The 18,934-nt window shown below is 63.1% G+C and overlaps 1 protein-coding gene across 2 annotated transcripts; it reads left to right on the top strand.

The window, feature by feature from the left end:
• Positions 1-113: 113 nt before the first annotated feature.
• SPTB (spectrin beta, erythrocytic) lies at positions 114-18,609 on the top strand. 2 transcript variants are annotated; one of them, XM_058026033.1, is made up of 36 exons: positions 114-128; positions 3,457-3,654; positions 3,729-3,880; positions 4,057-4,230; positions 4,331-4,422; positions 4,505-4,585; positions 4,678-4,793; positions 4,993-5,105; positions 5,185-5,372; positions 5,454-5,571; positions 5,937-6,095; positions 6,179-6,481; positions 6,631-6,781; positions 6,873-7,740; positions 7,823-7,960; positions 8,050-8,809; positions 8,895-9,097; positions 9,181-9,271; positions 9,345-9,491; positions 10,006-10,269; positions 10,402-10,617; positions 10,705-10,794; positions 10,886-11,161; positions 11,502-11,632; positions 11,882-12,086; positions 12,172-12,546; positions 12,687-12,931; positions 13,014-13,152; positions 13,226-13,310; positions 13,406-13,602; positions 13,688-13,797; positions 14,059-14,140; positions 16,750-16,919; positions 16,992-17,165; positions 17,237-17,279; positions 17,740-18,609. In XM_058026033.1, exons 2-36 carry the CDS (start codon positions 3,507-3,509, stop codon positions 17,908-17,910), a joined length of 6,975 nt encoding a protein of 2,324 aa, XP_057882016.1. In that variant the 5' UTR covers positions 114-128; positions 3,457-3,506; the 3' UTR covers positions 17,911-18,609. The 2 variants fall into 2 exon arrangements, with proteins under 2 accessions (XP_057882016.1, XP_057882015.1); XM_058026032.1 differs by lacking the exon at positions 114-128 and adding an exon at positions 2,493-2,538 and having other exon boundaries at positions 17,740-18,608.
• The last annotated feature ends 325 nt before the right edge of the window (positions 18,610-18,934 follow it).

The following is an 18,934-nucleotide window of genomic DNA, read 5'->3' as shown; positions in this document are numbered from 1 at the left end:
GGAATGTCCCTGCGCGCCCAGATAATGTTATTTATATCGCGGTGCAGGGCGGCTCCGCTCCCCCCGCCCCGCTCCCGCACCGGCCCCGCCGCCGCCGCCGCCGCTCGCCCGCCCGCCGCCCCGCGCAGGTGAGAGAGACCCCGCGGCACCGGGATGCGCCGCTCCGGGGAGCACGGGAGGGACCGGGGGACAGCGGGAGGCGCCGCTCCCGGGGGACATGCGGGGGGGGGCACCGGCAGGCGCTGCCCGCCCCGGGGATACCGGGGTGGGGGGGGGGGTGCGGCACCGAACACCGGGCGCGGAACTGGTGGGGGGGACGGTGGGCACGGAGGAAAGTTTGGTGGCGAGGGTGAAGAGCCCTCCGGGGAGCCTGAGCCCCCTTTTCGCCCGCGGCGGGGGGTCTGCTGTCATCCCGTGTCCCTCGGGGCTGCTCTCGGGAAGGACGGGGCGGGCGAGTGGCGGTGACTTTCTAGGGACACCCTGTGGACAGCCCGGGGACAGTGTGGGGACACCCTGGGGACACTTTTCCTGGGGCGCCATCCCCTGGAGGGCTCCCCACACTAGTCCTTGGTGCTCCCAGCACTGTTGGGACACGGTGGAAAAGCCGAGTCCTGAGGGTCTTGGTGGGAAACATCACCCAACCCACTTTGTCCCCCAGTTTTTAGCAACTGGGCTAACTGGAGGGTTACTGGGAAGGGTTTTTGGGGTGCCATGCCCTTGGTCCCCCTTGTCCTGTGCCAGGAGGATGCTCACGAGTGGGCATTGGGCTGGGGGAATTCTTACCCTCACCCCAATGACCCAGGGGTCCCCCAGGCCTGATTTCCCAGCTTTTCCCTTTATAAATCTCCAGCTCCCAAACCAGGAGATTGGGGTGCCCTGAAAGACAGTGGCAAGCACAGGAGACCCAGAAAACCCTGCTGGGTGCCAGCATGGCCCCCCACGGGGTATTTGATAGCTGTCATGTGGTTTTGGGGCACTCTCTGGTGGTTTTGGGGTGCAGGGGGGGGCAGCTCCCAAGAAGGGACTGGGGCTCAGCTAGCGCCGTGCGCAGGGGAGGCCTATTTATAGCCAAAAATGTCTGTGGAGTGTCAGCACGTGTGCGTGTCACCGGCTTGGGTGACATGGGACAGTCCTGGCACGGCCGGCATGTGGCCCTGGGGAAGCCCAAATTCTGCTGGCGGGTGGGAGTGTGGCTGGGGAGCCCTGGCCAGGGCAGGGCAGCGCTGCCGGAGGAGCCGTGCCGTGCCTTTCCATGCCTGGGTGCCCCGTGCTGTGCCGCGCGGCCGTGCCGAGAGGGACCATCTGCTCCTGGGCCTGGCCCCGCGCCCGGCAGGCAGGGGGCTGCTGGGGGGCTGGGGGATGCCCCCCAGATCCTGCCCCTTCCCAACCGGAGCAGGGCTGCTTGTGTACGTGGAGGAGATACCAAATCCAAAGTGTTTTGGTGGAGTGGAGCAATAGGGACACACCAGGCTCTGGGTGGCAGTGATGGGGCAAAATTTTGGGGTGTTTTGGGGGATTCTGATGAGTTTCTTCTGTGCACTGGAAATGGGCTTGCTGGCAGCATGCTGTGGCTGTGAGGGTTGAGCCAGGGAATGGGTTTGAGGGTGCCATAAGTGCCAGGTGCCAAACGCTGCCCCAGCCGCCCTTGGGGTGTGGGGGGACATTCTCTATGCTCGGTGGGGGGACCGTGGTGGTGGCACGGTGCCAGCCCCTCACCGGGAAGTGCTGATTCACCGAGGCGAGCTGCTGGCCGGGGAAGGCGACGCTGCCCGGGCCATGGCCGCAGGATGCTGGCGGCGAGGCCGGCATGCTGGCATTCCCAGCTTTCCGCACGCTGAGCGGCAGGAATGACAATTCCCGGGTGGCGGGCGCTGGTGGCGGCGTGGCTGTGGCAGGGAGGGATGCTCGGAAGGCGCCGGTGTGGTGGAGGGAGATTTAAAGGGTGGGTGAGCGCCCGCGCTCGGAATGCTCCCATGGGCCTGATGTGGCTCCCTTCGGCGTCATCTCCTCCTCCTCCTCTTCCTCCTCCTCCTCCTCTTTCTCCTCCTTGGATGCTCGCAGCCATGGCCCCGCTGCTGTGTTGTCGGGGGCACCGTCAGAACTGGTCTCTCCTGCAGAGACCAGACACAACTTAGCACACCCAAACTGCTGGCAGTCCCTGAAGTTTTGGGGACAAAATCCCCAGATTTGTCCCCAAAATCCCAGAAGGCTTTCCTGCCAGGGCGAGCTGGGTGCTCTGGCAGAGGCACGGAGTCATGGCATGAGGGGCTGCCCTCCTGCCTGCTCTGGCACACATCTGCATGGCCCTGCACCCATGCGAGTGCCTGTCGTGTGTGTCCCATGCACACTCTGGTGTGTTCCTGCATGTCCTTGCTCTGGCATACAAACTCTGGCACATTTCTACTTGTCCTTGTTCACCTGTGCACGCTCTGGCATGTCCCTGTGTGTCCTTGCTCACAGGCGCACTCTGTCACACTTCTGTATGCCCTCGTTCACATGTGGATGCTGTGACAAGTCCCTGCGTGTCCTGGCTCACAGGTACACACTCTGCCACCCTTCTCCGTGCCCTCCCTCGCACTTGCACACTCTGGTGTGCTCCCGAGTGTCCTTGCTGTGCTGCCCACACTCCTGCACGCTCCTCCATGTCCTTGCACGCTCCCAGTGCCTCCAGGTCCAAGCCAAGGCCCTGCCTGTGGTGCCCCGATTAGGGTGCAGAGTTGGGGTGTGGCACAGCCTGGGCCACCCCGATAACCCTGCCAGGGGGGACATGGGGGTTGCCCGGGGCATCCGAGGGGGAGCTGGGGGCCCATGGGTTGTCACAGCTCACGGGGACAGCAGGGATTTGGGGCACATGGGGTTCCCCCTGGCACCCACTACTGAGGGCTCTGGGCAGCTCTGGGTTGCAGGAGAGGTCCTGGACATGCTGCTGGCTGTAGGGAGCCCCAGCTCATCTCCTCGCACCCCTCAGGGGCCCCAGCAGCCACCGACAGCTGCTCAGAGGCATTTTTAGATACCAGCCATGTCCTATCTGTGTCTCAAATGTCCCCGGGGGTGGGTGCCCCCCGCTGCCGGCAGCTGTCAACCACTTTCTGCCACCAGTGCTGGTGAAGCCCCTGTGTGGTACAGGGGTCGGGGTGGGAGTGAGCAGCAGCTACTTCCCTGGGGGCATCCAAGGATTGGGGGGACACCTCTGGGGACCTGGGCTGGAGTTTCAGCTGAGCAGAGGGACCTGGGTGGGGACTCAGCTCTGTAAATAGCCATTAGCAGAGCTCGGCAGGGCTCAGCACGGTGGTCCTGGAGAGGGCAGCTGCCAGGTGCCCCCCCAACACCTGGGTGGGGCGAGGCTAAATCCCTCTGAGCAGCTTATCCCGAGGCTCTGAGCCGCAAATCCCCACGTGCCGCGGGGCCAGTGAGCCACCGCGGCCGCACTGATGCTCACGGTCCCGCTGTCCCCAGGGGCCTCTCACCGGTAGCCAACGGCCACCGGGCCGGGGCACACTGGGACCATGACCTCGGCCAATGACTACGAGCAGCTGGAGCTGCAGCAGCACTACAGCCGCATCAACGTCCGCTGGGACGCGTCCGACGATGAGCTGGACAACGACAACAGCTCCGCGCGGCTCTTCGAGCGCTCCCGCATCAAAGCCCTGGCAGGTGGGTGGCAGGTCCCCTCGGTCCCACCTGGGTTGTCCCCACCGTCGGTGACCCCATGCCCGCTGTCCCTCCAGACGAGCGGGAGGCCGTGCAGAAGAAAACCTTCACCAAGTGGGTGAACTCGCACCTGGCTCGTGTCACCTGCCGCATCTCAGACCTCTACATGGACCTCCGGGATGGACGGGTGCTCATCAAGCTGCTGGAAGTGCTGTCAGGAGAGCTTCTGGTAGGAATCCCATCCAGCTGGAGACCCTGGGACCTGTGGCCTGCCATGGCATGCTACACCATTCCTCTTGGTGTTGGCCAAGGGTTGGGGTGGCAGCATGGGTGTGGGGGTGTGCCTGGGCAGGGCTTGGGGTGCCTGGTGTGGGAGGGAGCATGCTGAGCACTGTCATGCCCCAGCCCAAGCCCACCAAGGGCCGGATGCGGATCCACTGCCTGGAGAACGTGGACAAGGCGCTGCAGTTCCTGAAGGAGCAGCGGGTGCACCTGGAGAACATGGGCTCCCACGATATCGTGGATGGCAACCACCGCCTTGTTCTTGGCCTCATCTGGACCATCATCCTCCGCTTCCAGGTGAGGACAGGGCATCCCTCTGCTCCACACCTCATTCCCAGATGGGAGCCATCCTCCATGGAACTGCTGTTCCAACCCCAGAATGTCCTTTGGCCCCCAGATCCAGGACATCATCGTGGAGACACAGGAGGGCCGGGAGACACGCTCTGCCAGGGATGCACTGCTGCTCTGGTGCCAGATGAAGACAGCAGGGTAGGTGGTGGGACCTTCACGTGACCGTGTCAGGGTCTGTGAGTGTCCAGAGAGTGACAGTGACACCCTGTCCCCATCGCAGGTACCCCCATGTGAATGTCACCAACTTCACCTCGAGCTGGAAGGACGGGCTGGCCTTCAATGCCCTCATCCACAGGCACAGGTAGGTGGCACAGCAGCAGGCACTGGGGTGGGAGTGGCACCGAGAGATGTCCCACAGGTGTGTCACTGCTGTCTCGTGCCCTCTGTCCCCAGGCCTGAGCTGGTTGACTTCCAAAACCTTACCAAATCCAATGCCCGGCACAACCTGGAGCATGCGTTCAGCGTGGCAGAGCGGCACCTGGGCATCACCCCTCTCCTCGACCCCGAAGGTGAGGCAATTGCTGCCAGTCCTCCTTCCTCAGTTTCTCCTGTGACATTCTGAGGCTCCAGAGCCTGGAGCACAGAGAGGTTCCCAATACATGGAAGGAGGGCCTGGGTGGGCACAGGAGGGACCTCATGAGGCTGTGGTGGCCTGTGAAGTGGGTTGAGGTTGGGTCAGGAGTGACACCTCTCACTCGCACCGGGCAGATGTGTTCACGGAGAACCCCGATGAGAAGTCCATCATCACCTATGTGGTGGCCTTCTACCACTACTTCTCCAAGATGAAGGTGCTAGAGGTGGAGGGACGGCGCCTGGGCAAGGTAGGGAATGGCATTGAAGTGGTCAGGGGTGTTCTCTTGGGGTGCCAGCCCCTCATGCTCACCCCTGGTCCCGCCACAGGTCATCGAGCATGCCAAGGAGACGGAGCGGATGATTGAGGGCTATGGGGGGCTGGCGTCCGACCTGCTCACGTGGATTGAGCAGACCATTGCCTCCCTCAACAGCCGCAGCTTCGCCAACTCCCTGGCTGGGGTGCAGCACCAGCTGCAAGCCTTCAGCACCTACCGCACCGTGGAGAAGCCCCCCAAGTAAGAGCCCCCTGCTCCCCATGCTCACCCGGTAGTGTGGGGCACCCAAGGGTGCGCAACACTGAGCTCTCTCTCGGGCAGGTTTCAGGAGAAGGGCAACCTGGAGGTGCTGCTCTTCACCATCCAGTCACGGATGAGGGCCAACAACCAGCGTGTCTACACCCCACACGAGGGGCGCCTGGTCTCTGACATCAACCGGGTACGGGCTCCGTCTGCTGTGGTAGCTGGGGGCTGTCTCCTGGGGTCGGGTCAGGTCCATCTCCTGGGGGAAACTGAACTCTCTGTTCTCTGAACTCTGAACTCTGGGGGAAACCTGGAGAACTGCCCTGAGCAGTTCAGGTCCTTGGGCAGGCTGGGATGGGTCCCAGAGCAGGTTAAGTCCATCTCTTGAGGCAGTTCAGGTCAATACCAGGACATGCTGGATCCATACTGGGACAGGACTGATCCATCCCATGGCAGGCTGTGTTCCTCCACCTGGGGGTCACCAGCAGAACAAGACACGGGTGGGTGGGAGGATGTGGGATATGGAGGATGTGCCACCTGTCCAGTGCTGCCTTCCCCCAGGCCTGGGAGCAGCTGGAGAAAGCGGAGCATGAGCGGGAGCTGGCGCTGCGCAACGAGCTGATCCGTCAGGAGAAGCTGGAGCAGCTGGCACGGCGCTTCGACCGCAAAGCAGCCATGCGGGAGGCCTGGCTGAGCGAGAACCAGCGCCTGGTGGCCCAGGTGAGGAGGGGCACCACCCATCCCAGGGACCCTCTGCCCTGGGGAGCTCACCAGAGCCTTACCATGGGCATTGTGCTGGGCAGGACAACTTTGGGCAGGACCTGGCGGCGGTGGAAGCGGCCAAGAAGAAGCACGAGGCCATTGAGACAGACACAGCTGCCTACAGGGAGAGGGTGCAAGCCATCGAGGCAGTGGCCAAGGAACTGGAGCTGGAGGGCTACCATGACATCCAGCGCATCAACGGGCGGAAGGACAACATCCTGCGGCTCTGGGAGCAGCTCCTGGAGCTGCTGGCTGCCCGGCGCCAGCGCCTGGAGATGAACCTCACCCTGCAGCACCTATTCCAGGAGATGCTCCATTGCATCGACTGGATGGATGAGGTCAAGGTGAGCTGTGGGCATTGAGTGTCACCATGGGTGAGGTATCTTTGTCCCACCAGGTGTTGATGGGAGCTCACCAAGGAGGGAGATGAGATGTCGGAGTGCTGGTGCTGAGTTTTCGGTGTCAGTGGGTAATAGCTGAGGGTCTCCTGCAGGTGAAACTGGCATCTCCTGAATCTGGGAAGCACCTTCTGGAAGCAGAGGAGCTTCTGCAGACCCACCGTCTGCTGGAGGCCGACATGGCTATACAGGCAGAGAAGACCCGGGCCATCAGCGCTGCCGCCCTCCGCTTTGCTGACGCTGAGGGTAGGTGTGCCAGGACATCCCTGCATCCCTGGCGTGGCAAAGGGAAAGCAGGACACTGTCCTGACGAGCACTCACCCTGCTCCCTGCCCAGGCTATCGTCCCTGTGACCCCAAAGTCATCCGGGACCGCGTGAGCCACCTGGAGATGTGCCGGCGAGAGCTGCAGGTACTGGCGGCGCGGAGGAGAGCCTTGCTGGAGCAATCCCGCTCCCTCTGGACCTGCCTGTGGGAGCTAGACGAAGCAGAGAGCTGGATCAAGGAGCAGGAGCAGCTCTACTCCTCCCTGGACTTCGGGAAGGACCTGCCGGGCGTGCTGCTGCTCCAGCGCCGGCACGCTGCCTTCGAGGCCGAGCTGCGGAGCCGGGGCGGGCGGCTGGAGCAGACGCTGGCGGTGGCCGAGGGGCTGGCGGCCGCGGGCCGGGCGGCCGAGCAGCTGCGGGAGCGGGGGGCGGCCGTGCGGGCGCTGTGGGCGCAGCTGGAAGAGCTGGCGGCGTTCCGACGGCGCGGCCTGCGGGAGTCCGAGGGCTTCTTCCAGTTCCAGGCCGAGCTGGAGGAGTTGGCGGAGGGGCTGCAGGATGCCCGCCGGCGGGCGGCCGCCGAGGAGCTGGGCCAGGATGAATCCCGCACCCTCGTCCTGCTGCGGCAGCACCAGGAGCTGCTGGACGAGCTGGCGGCCGCCCGGGAGCAGCTGGACAGGCTGGCTCAGCAGGCCGAGGGCTTCCCGCCGGAGCTGCGCGCCGGCCCCGAGGCGCAGAGCCGGCTGGCGGCCCTGAGGGAGCTGCACGCCGAGGCGGCCGCGCTGGCTGAGCGCCGCGGCCGCCAGCTGCAGGATGCCCTGAACCTCTACACTGTTTTCGGGGAGAGCGACGCCTGCCATCTCTGGATGGGCTCCAAGGAGACCTGGCTGGCGGAGCTGGAGGTGCCGCAGGCGCTGGAGGACCTGGACGTGACGCAGCGCAGGTAGGAAGGAGCCCCCGCCGTGGCGGTGCTGCCGTGCCCTGTCCTGAGTTGCTGCTCGTTCTAAGCCTGGACGTTCCCACAGGCTGGACGGGCTGGAGCAAGACATGGCCACCGTGGCTTCCCAGATCGCCGCGGTCAACCAGGCCGCCGACGGGCTCCTGGCTAGCGGGCACCCCCGGAGCCCCCAAGTCCGGCAGTGCCGGGACCAGCTCAACGAGAGGTACGGTGCCGGTGGTGGCGGTGGTGGCGGGGCAGGCGGGTGACACGGTATCGGTGCATTCTCCGCCATCCCTCGCCTCTGTCCCGCAGGTGGGGCCGGTTCCGGGAGCTGGTGTCAGAGCGCCGGAGGGCGGTGGGCTCGGCGCTGCGCCTCCTCAACTACAACCTGGAGTCCGAGGAGACCCAGAAATGGCTGCGGAGCAAAGCCCGAGCAGTGGAGGCCACGGCCGAGCTGGGCCGTGACCTGGCCGGCGTCCTGGCCACCCAGCGCAAGCTCTACGGCATCGAGCGGGAGCTGGCTGTGGCCCAGGACCGCCTGGCCGCCCTGCGCTCCCAAGCCGAGCGCCTGTCCGAGGAGCGGCCCGAGGCGGCCACCGAGGTGGCCCAGAAGCTGGCCATGGCCACCTCGGCCTGGGACGAGCTGCAGACGGCCCTGGCAGAGCGCGCAGCGTCCCTGGGGGAAGCCGGGCAGCTCCGGAGTTTCCTGCAGGACCTGGATGACTTCCAGGCGTGGCTCTTCGGCGCTCAGAAAGCCGTGGCGGCCGTCGATGAGGTGCCGGCGTCGCTGGGGGAGGCAGAGGAGATGCTGCAGCGGCACGAAGCGGCCCGGCGCGATGCTGAGGAGCATGCGGGAGCCTTCGCCGCCTTGGTGGAGGCGGGGGAGCGGGTGCTGGGGGGACAGACGGACGCCGAATACGAGGGGCTGCGGCAGCGCCTGGGCGGCGTGAAGGATGGCTGGACTGCCCTGGGCAAGATGGCAGAGGCTCGAAATCGCTTCCTCACCCAGTGCCGCAACTTCCAGGAGTTCCTTCGCGACACCAAGCAGGCGGAGATCCTCCTCACCAAGCAGGTGGGTGCTCAAGCGATGTCCTTTGGGTCTCACAGGCATCCCAAAAACAGGTGATCATGCACTGATCCCTTGCTGTGCCCCTCAGGAGTACATGCTGTCCCACCTGGAGCTGCCCTCCACGCTGGAGGGCTCGGCTGCTGCCCTGCACCGCTTCCAGAACTTTCGTGCTGGTGTGGAGAGCAATGCCAAGAAGGTCCCAGAGGTGGTGGTTGGTGGCACCAAGCTGGTGGCTGAGGAGAACATCTTTGCTGAGAAGATCTCTGAGAAGTGCCGAAGTCTCCAGGAGCGGTGAGTCCAGCACAGGGCTGGTGGATGGGTGGGCAGTGTGTGGGCAGCGGGGCTGATGCTGCACATCCATGGTTCCCTGCTAGGCATGGAGCTGTCATGGACAAGGTGGAGGAGGCAGCAGGTTTGATGCAGGACAACCACGACCTACAGACCTTCCTGCAGAGCTGCCGTGAGGTAGGAATGCAGCATGGCTGGTGGCATCCCTGGGGGGTCCCCACCGGCTGAGCACTGACACCCCTCTCTTCAGTTTGATGCCTGGGTGGATGAGAAGATGCTGATGGCTCAGGATGTCTCCTATGGAGAAGCCCGTGGTCTCCACAGCAAGTGGCAGAAGCACCAGGCATTCATGGCTGAGCTGGCACCCAACCAGAGCTGGCTGGAAAAGATTGAGGCGGTGGGTGCCAGCACTGTGATCGAGAGGGGGGATGGAGTTGGGGAAGAGTCTGGAGCATGAGGAATTGCTGAGGGAGCTGGGAGGCTTGGCCTGGAGAAAAGGAGGCTCAGGGGGGACCTTCTTGCTCTCTACAACTCCTTGATGGGACGGTGCAGCCAGTTGGGGGTTGGCCTCTTCTCCCAGGAAATAAGGGAAAGGATAAAAGGAAACAACCTCAAGTTGCACAGGGGAGATTTTGATTTGGTATCAGGAAAAATTTCTTCAGGGAAAGGGTTGTGCAGCCCTGGCACATTCTGCCCATAGTGGTGGTAGAATCCCCGTGCCTGGCGGGATTTAAAAGCTGTGTGGACATGGCATCTGGGGACATGGGTTACTGGTGGCCTTGGCAATTCTGGGGGAATGGTTGGACTCGTTGTGCTGAGAGGTTCCATGACTCTGGAATGCTCTCAGCCTGCTGCATGGGTGAGATGTGCCCGTGCCGCAGTGACCACCCCGCTCTGTGCTGCTGCCGCAGGAGGGGACGGAGCTGGCCGGGCGCAAGCCGCAGTACGGCGCGACGGTGGCGCAGCGGCTGCAGGAGCTGCGGCGGCGCTGGGCCGAGCTGCGCGGCGCGGCTGAGGACAAGGGCCGGCAGCTGTTCGAGGCTGAGCGCGCGGCGCTGTACGCCCGGAGCTACGGGGAGCTGGAGAGCTGGCTGGGGCGGGCGCAGGAGGAGCTGCGCCATGCTGAGAAGGTCAAGGACCTCACCGCCACCAACCTGCTGCTGAAGAGGTTGACGGTGGGTACTGGCATCTCACAGGGTCCTTTGGGAAGGGGCGGGAGGTCCAAGATGATGGAGTTTGTTCCCAAATGGGACTGGGGTTCTCCATCTTGGCTCAGATCCCTAACTCACATGGATTTGCCCCACCAGAGACTGGAAGAGCAAGTGAGAACATGGATGAAGGAGCTGGAGGAACTGGGGTGGCATGGCACCCCTGGTACTGGGGATGTGCCAGATACCACGAGGCAGGAGCAGATGCTCCGGCAGCGAGTCCTTGAGCTGCTGGAGCCACTGGAGAGGAAGAGGAAGGAGTTGGAGACTGCCAAGGCCATGTACCAGCTGGGGAGGGATCTGGAGGATGAGACGGTGAGTGTCCTTGCTGTGGCAGGGGCTTGGGGGGCTGGGGGTACCCATGGGTGCTGCAGGGGGCTCAGTGGGTGCTCCTTCCCACAGCTGTGGGTGCAGGAGCGGCTTTCCCTGGCGAGATCAACAGATCACGGCACTGACCTCGCGAGCGTGCAGCGCCTGACCAAGAGGAATGAGGTGAGCCTGGGTACTGCAGCCACCATTCCGGGTGGTCCCTTGGGATCCATCCCATGGGTGACTCTCACTGTGACTTCCCTCCTGCCGGCAGACACTGCAGAAGGAGCTGGCGGGCCATGCCCCCCGCCTGGGCGAGGTGCTGAGCCGGGGAGAGGCAGCGGGGAGCGGCGAGGAGCCGGGCCCGGAGCTGGCGGCACAGGCGCAGGAGCTGCGGGCGCTGTGGGAGACGCTGCAGGAGGAGGCGGCCGCCCGGCACCGGCGCCTGCGGGAGGCTGAAGAGGCCCAGCAGTACTACCTGGATGCTGACGAGGCCGAGGCCTGGGTCAGTGAGCAGGAACTCTTCATGGGACCCGAGGAGAAACCAAAGGTGAGGAGTGATTCCATGTGGTGCTCCATGTTTGGGGGTCTGTGGTGCACTGGGCCGTGCCTTGCTAGGATGTCCAGTGTTGACCCAGGCGGTGCCACACTGTTCTGCTGAACATCATCCACATGTGACACACTGTGGTGTGCCCTGCTCTTATGTGTCGTTCCCATGCCATCACAGCATCCATCCCATTCCATGCCATGCCCCTCTGAGCTCACTGTTGCTTCCTGTGGCACCAGACGGAACCAGGACATTCCCGTAGGGCAGGCACTGAGTCTAGACCCTAGTCCCTGTCCCCCAGCCATGCCAGGTGCTGATGGCATGGATGTTTTCCATGCCATAGGATGAGGAGAGCTGCTTGATGATGCTGAAGAGACATGTCCGGCAGCTGCGCTCCATTGAGGACTATGGACAAACCATCAAGGAGCTGGCAGGGAGGGCGCAGCAGCTGCTCTCTGCCGGCCACCCCGAGGGGTAGGTGCTACACCACGTGTCCCCTGTCCTTCGTGACAACCCCGTGCCCTCAGAACCATGTGGGTGCGGGGTTTAGCTGGAGCTCTGGCAGTGTCAGCTGCTCCAGTTGGGCAGGGAGGTGGTCGGAGAGGGATATGGGGAGCACAAAGCGGGTCCTTCACCCTCAACCCCCCCGGATGTCAACACGGGTGGGTTGGGGACATTTTTTCGAGGGTGAGAACTGGGTGTCTGTGTGCCGGGGCCGCGCAGGGAGCAGATCATCCGGCTGCAGGGCCAGGTGGACAAGCACTACGCGGGGCTGAAGGAGGCGGCCGAGGAGCGCCGCCGGCGCCTGGAGAACATGTCCAACCTCTTCCAGCTGAAGCGGGAGGTGGAAGAGCTGGAGCAGTGGATTGCTGAGCGCGATGTGGTTGCTTCCTCCCCGGAGATGGGGCAGGACTTGGACCATGTCATGGTGAGAATGATGCTATGGGTGTGGCAGTAAGTACTGGTGGGTGACTTGAGGGGGGTGACTTGACTCTTCTCTTCCCTTCATGCAGCTCCTGCGAGAGAAGTTTCGTGAGTTCGCGCGGGAGACAGGGAGCGTGGGGCAGGAGCGCGTGGACCGGGTGAACCTGACCATTGAGGACCTCATTGATGCGGGGCACATCGAGGCAGCCACCATAGCTGAGTGGAAGGACGGGCTGAACGAGAGCTGGGCCGACCTTCTGGAGCTGATTGACACCCGCATGCAGCTCCTCGCCGCCTCCCATGACCTCCATAAATACTTCTACGACGGTGCTGAGCTGCTGGCCCTCATCGCCACCCGGCGCCAGGAACTGCCCCAGGATCTGGGCGAGGATGCTGGCACGGTGGAGGCTTTCCACCGCATGCACAACGCCTTTGAGAGGGACCTCCAGCTGCTGGAGGCACAGGTGAGGCTCCAACCTGGCGTGGATGCCAGCACTCAGCATTCTTTGTGGTCTGGTGGAAGGTGTCCCTATCCATAGTGGGAGGCTGGACTCAATGGTCCTTGAGGTCCCTTCCAACCCAAGCCGTTCTGTGGTTCGTGCAGGTGCAGCAGTTTCGGGAGACAGCAGCACGCCTGCAGACTGCCTATGCTGGGGAGAAGGCGGCTGGAATCCAGGAGAAGGAGCAGGAGGTGTCCCGAGCGCTGCAGGAGCTGCTGGAAGCGTGCAGCGGGCGCCGGGCACGGCTGACGGACACAGCCGACAAACACCGCTTCTTCAGCATGGCACGGGATCTGCTCTCCTGGATGGAGAGCACTGTCCGGCAGATTGAGACACAGGAGAAACCCAGGTATGGATGGACCCAGCGGGCACCCGGGATGGGGCATGGAACCGATGGCACCACTGACCCTGGCACCTCTATGTGTCCTCAGGGATGTCTCCTCGGTGGAGCTGCTGATGAAATACCACCAGGGAATTAAGGCTGAGGTGGATGCTCGAGGCAAGAACTTCACCGACTGCATCGAGCTGGGCAAGAAGCTGCTGCAGCGCAAGCACCAGGACTCACCAGAGGTGAGGAAATCAGGGATGGGGAGTGGTGGGGATGATGCCATCTGGGCCACTCCCTAACAGCATCCCCTCACAGATCAAGGCGAAGCTGGTGGAGCTGGTGGACAAGAGGAAAGCCATGATGGAGACGTGGGAGCAGCGCTGGGAGCGGCTGCGGCTGCGTGAGTGCGCTGGGGGTGCCGGGGAGGAGTGTGGCAGTGCCGGGGGTGGCAGGGTCAGTGGTCCAGGGGCTGAGCACTGCCCATCCCTCCCACAGTGCTGGAGGTGTGCCAGTTCTCCCGCGACGCCTCGGTGGCCGAGTCGTGGCTCATGGCTCAGGAGCCCTACCTGGCCAGCAGCGACTACGGGCAGACGGTGGATGCGGTGGAGAAGCTGCTGAAGCGACATGAGGCTTTTGAGAAGTCCTCCGCCACCTGGGAGGAGCGCATTGCTGCCCTCAGGAAGCTGACAACGGTGAGAAAGGCTTGGGATGAGGCCTCTGCCTGCCCTGGCACAGTCTGCCCCCCATCCCTTACCACCTTTACTCCTTGCCTGGCAGCTGGAGCTCCTTGGCGGGCGGTCTCTGCGTGAGGGGCTGGTGCGGGACGGGACGGCACGCTCCGAAGCTCCCGACTGCTGCCTGGATCTGGATGGGGAGCTGGAGGCTGGGTAAGGAATGCCACCATCATTCCATGTGACCAGGGACACTGTTTCCACATCCCTCTTCTCAAACCATTAAGGATGTTTTGTAGCATTAAGGGGCTTTTTAGCAATTTGCCTTTTCCAAGCAATAAATTGATGCTGATGAAGAGGAGAGATGAAGGTCAAGCCTGACAGGGTTTTCATCCCTTGAGGGGGACAGGGAGCCATCCCCATCCCTATGGGATCATGTCTAGGATGGGGATGCTGACCAGCTGTCTCCCTGTGCAGGTCAGAGGAGGAGGAAGAGGAGGAGAAGAAGGATGTGAGCACACAGGACACTTCTCTGCCCACTACAGATGGACCAGAGCCGGTCAGTTCTTGAGTTTAGCTTTTACCTTCCCCGACGACCAAAAAGGTGTCCCTGCATGCAAAACGTTGTCCCTGCATGCAAAATGTGTCCCTGCATGCAAAAAAGTGTCCCTGCATGTCCCACAGCTCCTAGCACCCCCTGTGACCATGACCTCACTGTGTTGACAGATCCCTGTATTCCCAACCCTCATCTTGTCCTTGCCTTGTGTTGAATAAATGTTGAATGACCCCAAAAAGGCCAGGTGGGCAGAGGGGTACTTCAGGTCCCCTTTGCCCCAAGGGAGTGACATTGGGAGTGGCACCCGTGGTGTATGTGTGTGTCTGGGATCCGTGCAGCAGCTCGAGTTGGAGTGTCTGCCCTGGGGCCACCGTGTCACCCCAAGGGACATCATTGCTGTATGGGACATCAGCACCCTGCGGGACATCACTGGAACCGTGCAGGACATCAGCACCCTGCAGGGAATTTTCACCCTGTGGGTCATTATCACCCTGTGGAGCATCATCACCTCAAGAGACACAGTCACTGTATGGAGCATTGTCACCCTGTGGGACCGTTGTCACTCTACAGGCATCAGCACCCTGTGGGGCATCATTACACCCTGCAGCATTGTCACCCTGTGAGGCAGGCATCGTCGCCCACAGGGCATTGTCACCGTGTGCCAGCCCCTGTGCTCGCTGCCAGCTCTCTGCTCCTCCCACGTGCTCTGCCTGTGCAGGGACACCACGATGGCTCTCTGTGGCTCTGCCTGCTTGGGGACAGGAATCTCTCCTTCTGCCTCTTCTGCCTGCCTAGAGACAAGGGCATCTCCTGGCTCCTCAGGGACCAGGTCACTCCCCCCTGCCCAGGGACAGGATCCTTGAGTGCCTACACGAGAACAAGTTCATTTGTGCCTGATCAGGGATGTGGGGATCTTCTGGCTGCTCAGGGAGAGTGTACCCCTCTGCCTGCTTGGGGACATGGCCATTTTCATCAGCCTGGGGACAGTTGCTCTCTCTGCTTACTGCCAGCCTACTCAGGGACATGTCCTCTTGCTCCTTGGGGACAGGAACCCCTTCTGCCTCTTTTGCCTGCTTGGGGACATGGGCATCTCCTGGCTCCTTGGGGCAAGATAATTTCTGCCAGCACAGGGACATGCACATCTTCTGGCTGCTCAGGAACAGGATCCTCTCTGCCTGCTTGGGGACATGGCCACTTTCAACTGCTTGGGGACAGGAGTGCTCTCTGCTTACTGCCAGCCTGCTCGGGAACATGGCCATCTTCTGGATCCCTGGGGACCAGATCACTCTCCCCTGTGGGGACAGGATTCTGGAGAAGCTGCTTAGGAACAAGAACATTTCTGCTGGCTCAGGGAAATGGGCATCTCCTGGGGGACAGGGTCCTGCTCTGCATTCTGGGGGACATGGGAATCTTCTGGCTCCTTGGGGACAGGGTGGTCTTTGCCTGCTCAGGAACACAGACACTTTTCCCGGCTTGGGGACAGAAGCCCCCTCTACCTGGGACATCTCCTGCTGCCCCGGGAACAAGATCACATTCGCCTGCTTGGGGGACAAGGACCCTGACTACACATCTGGGGACAAGATCACTGCCTGCCTGGGGACATGGCCATCTCCTGGCTCCTTGGGGACAGGGGGCCTGACCAAGCCCCTCCTGTGGCAACCAGCTGGATAGGCATCCCCTTCGTCAGGCACCACTGATGCCTTGAGATGATGGCACTGATGCCACGGTCCCCAACCAGACTTCTCACTGTCCCCATGTCCCCTGGGCTGACGACAACACTGAGGTGGCTCCCAGGACTGCTCATCTAGCCTTCATCACTCCAAATCTGAGGAGACACTGGCACCAAGACTGGGTGCTGCCAGGGCTGGCTCATGTCCCAGCCTCTCACTAGTGTCCTCCCAGTAGCCACCAGTTTTGTGTACTGGAGCTGGTGGCTTCACTGGCACTGTGCTGAGGGTCCCAGCTGATTGCTGGGGTCTTCCCAGTACCCACCAGTTCCCACATACTGGAGCTGGTGGGGTCACTGGCACTGAGATCTGGGGGTCCTAGGGCTGAACCATGTCCTAGCTGCTCACTGGGGTCCTCCCAGTAGCCACCAATTCCTGCACACTGGAGCTGGACACATGGACACACACACACACACTGACACCACACTGAGTGCCAGGGCTGGATCATGTCCCAGATGCTCACTGGGGTCTTCCCAATAGCCATCAGTTCCCACACACTGCATCTGGTGGGGTCACTGGCACTGCATGGAGGGTCCCAGGGCTGGACTCACTGCGGGATCCCAGACACTCAGTGGGGGATCACATCTGGGAAGGGGATGCTGAGCCATCCTCCCAGCAGTCACCAGTTCTCACCTATCAGAACTGGTGGGGTCATTGGCATCCAGCCACTCACTGGGGCCCTCCCAGTAGACACCAGTTCCCACATTTTGGAGCTGGTGATGTCACTGGTCCGGAGACCTGGGGGTGACCTACCCCCAGGCCACCAGACTGAGGTCTATGACCCACTGGTGACAGCAACCTGGGAAGGCACGACACCTTGCCGCAGGTCTCAGTGGCAGTGGGTGGGTGACACTGCCGCGTAACCGTGCTGTTGCCTTGCAACAGCTGGCACCGAGGACAGGTGACGAGGAGCCGGTGTCACCGACCCCACGGCCACCGCGGGAGGAGCCGGAGGAGCCGGCCACGCTGCCCGCCCGTGTCAGCAGCATCCAGCTGGAGGGCTACCTCGGCCGCAAGCACGACCTGGAGGCGGCCACCAAGCGCGCGTCCAACCGGTAGGCACGGCAGCGGCGAGCGCGGTGTCCCTGGCGGGGCGGTGTCCCCAGGGTGACACGGTGCTGGTGCAGGTCATGGAGCACGCGGTACTGCGTCCTGCGGGGCGGCCAGCTCGCCTTCTTCAAGGACGCCAAGAGCCGCGCGCTGGGGCTGCCGTGCCAGGGCGAGGAGCCCCTGGGGCTGTGGGACGCCCGCTGCGAGGTGCCCGCGGGCTACAAGAAGAAGAAACACGTCTTCAAGCTCAGGTGAGGGTGTGGTGCCTTGCGGGGTGGCACAGAGGGCATGCGTGGCACTGGTGTCTGTGCTCTGTCCCTAGGCTCAGCAATGGCAGCGAGTGGCTTTTCCATGGCAAAGATGAGGTGAGGGGTGGCCCGGGGGGACACAGGGTGGCTAGTGGATTCCAGGGGGCACGGGGTGGCTGGGGAATGTGGTGGTGGTCAGCAGTGCCCAAGGGCACATGGGTGGTCAGAGAGGCCCAGAGGGACACAGGGTGGCTGGTTGTTCCCAGGGGGACACCAATGTGGTGCCCAGGGGTATATGGGGTGGCTGTAGTTGTCATGGGGACATGGTGGTGGCCAGCAGTGACTGGGGTACACGGGGATGGCTGGCGGATGTAGTCAGCAGTGGCCAGCCTTGCTCAGAGGGGCAGGGCATGGCCAGGGGTGCCATGAGGACACAGTGAGAGGCTGGCAGTGCCTGAGGGGACATGGGTGCCTGCGGAAGACTTGAAGCAACTGGCATCACCCGGGGGCCCTGGGTTTGGCTGGGACTCTGTTGGGGGGCCAGGGAAGCCCCCCCTAACGACCCCCGTGCCCACAGGAGGAGCTGCAGGCCTGGCTGCAGGGGCTGAGCGCGGCCATCACAGAGTGTCGCGGCAGCCGCGGGAAGGTGCAGAGCCTCCCCCTGCCCATACCCCCGGCCCCCCCTGAAGCCCCCCTGCCCCGCAAGGACAAGGAGAAACGCTTCAGCTTCTTCCCGAAAAAGAAATAAACCCCCTGGATGGCGAGGGGGGGGGAATGACACCCCATGTCACGCCAGCGGGGCCACGCGTGTGTAAGGAGACGCGTGTGCGGTGCCTGTACAGGCGCCACCAAGTCCAGAGGGGCACGCGGGGGTCACGCGTGGGCAGGAGCCCCCCACCCCCCTGCCACGAGCACACGTGTCCGTGTGCACAGTGTATATATATATATTTGTATTTATATATATACATACATTTACACGCTTCAGGCACACCCCTGCGTGGAGGCTGCCGCAGGCGCCCCCCAGGCGTGTGCCCCCCGTGCCCATACGTGTCCCTGCACGCACACGTCTGCACACGTGTGTCCCCGCATGCAGGTGCACCCCCGGCCCCCCTCCGCACGCACGGCACAGGTGTGCGCCCCACAGGTGTGCATGGACCCCCCCCAGCACCCGCACGGGGGGCGCGTGGGTGCCCCCCAGAGCCATAAACCCCCCCCACCACAGCGCGTGGGTGCAGAGGGGGGACCCCCTGGCCCCCGCGGGCACCAACCAAAGAGCGTCAGCCCATGGGGGCCCCTCTCTGGCACCCCCCATCCCCTGCCCCCCCCAGCCGGGGTGGGGGGGCCCCCTGCACCCCACAGCTGGGCCGAGACACCTTGGGGGAGGGGGGGGGGTGGAGACCACAGAGGAACTTTGGGTTCAGTTTGGGGTTTTTTTTTCTAATAAAGATGTGAAAGCAAGTGGGGTGCAGTGCTGGGTGCCTGCGGAACATGAGGGGCTGCTGGTACTTGTAGTGGGTTCTTGGGGTGCCCCAGGTCCTGTGGGCAGAGAAAACCGGGGGTGTCCCTTGTCCAGAGCAGGTTGGGAGTCCCCAGGGTGCTCCTTCTGCCAGGTGAGTTCGGGGAGTCCATGGGGTGACCCTTTTCCTGTGGGCTGGGGGGCCATGGGGGGGCCCCTCCTTCCAGGTACATCGGGGTCCATGGGGTGCCCCTTCTCCTGGACAAGCTGAGGGTCCATGGGGTGCTCCTTCTTTCAAGAGGGCTGAGGATCCATG

The sequence above is a fragment of the Melospiza georgiana genome, chromosome 6 (genome assembly GCF_028018845.1).
Source record: "Melospiza georgiana isolate bMelGeo1 chromosome 6, bMelGeo1.pri, whole genome shotgun sequence".
Taxonomy (NCBI): Eukaryota; Metazoa; Chordata; class Aves; order Passeriformes; family Passerellidae; genus Melospiza; species Melospiza georgiana.
The sequence above is the reverse complement of the archived record's forward strand: the minus strand, read 5'-3'. Positions and strand labels throughout refer to the sequence as shown.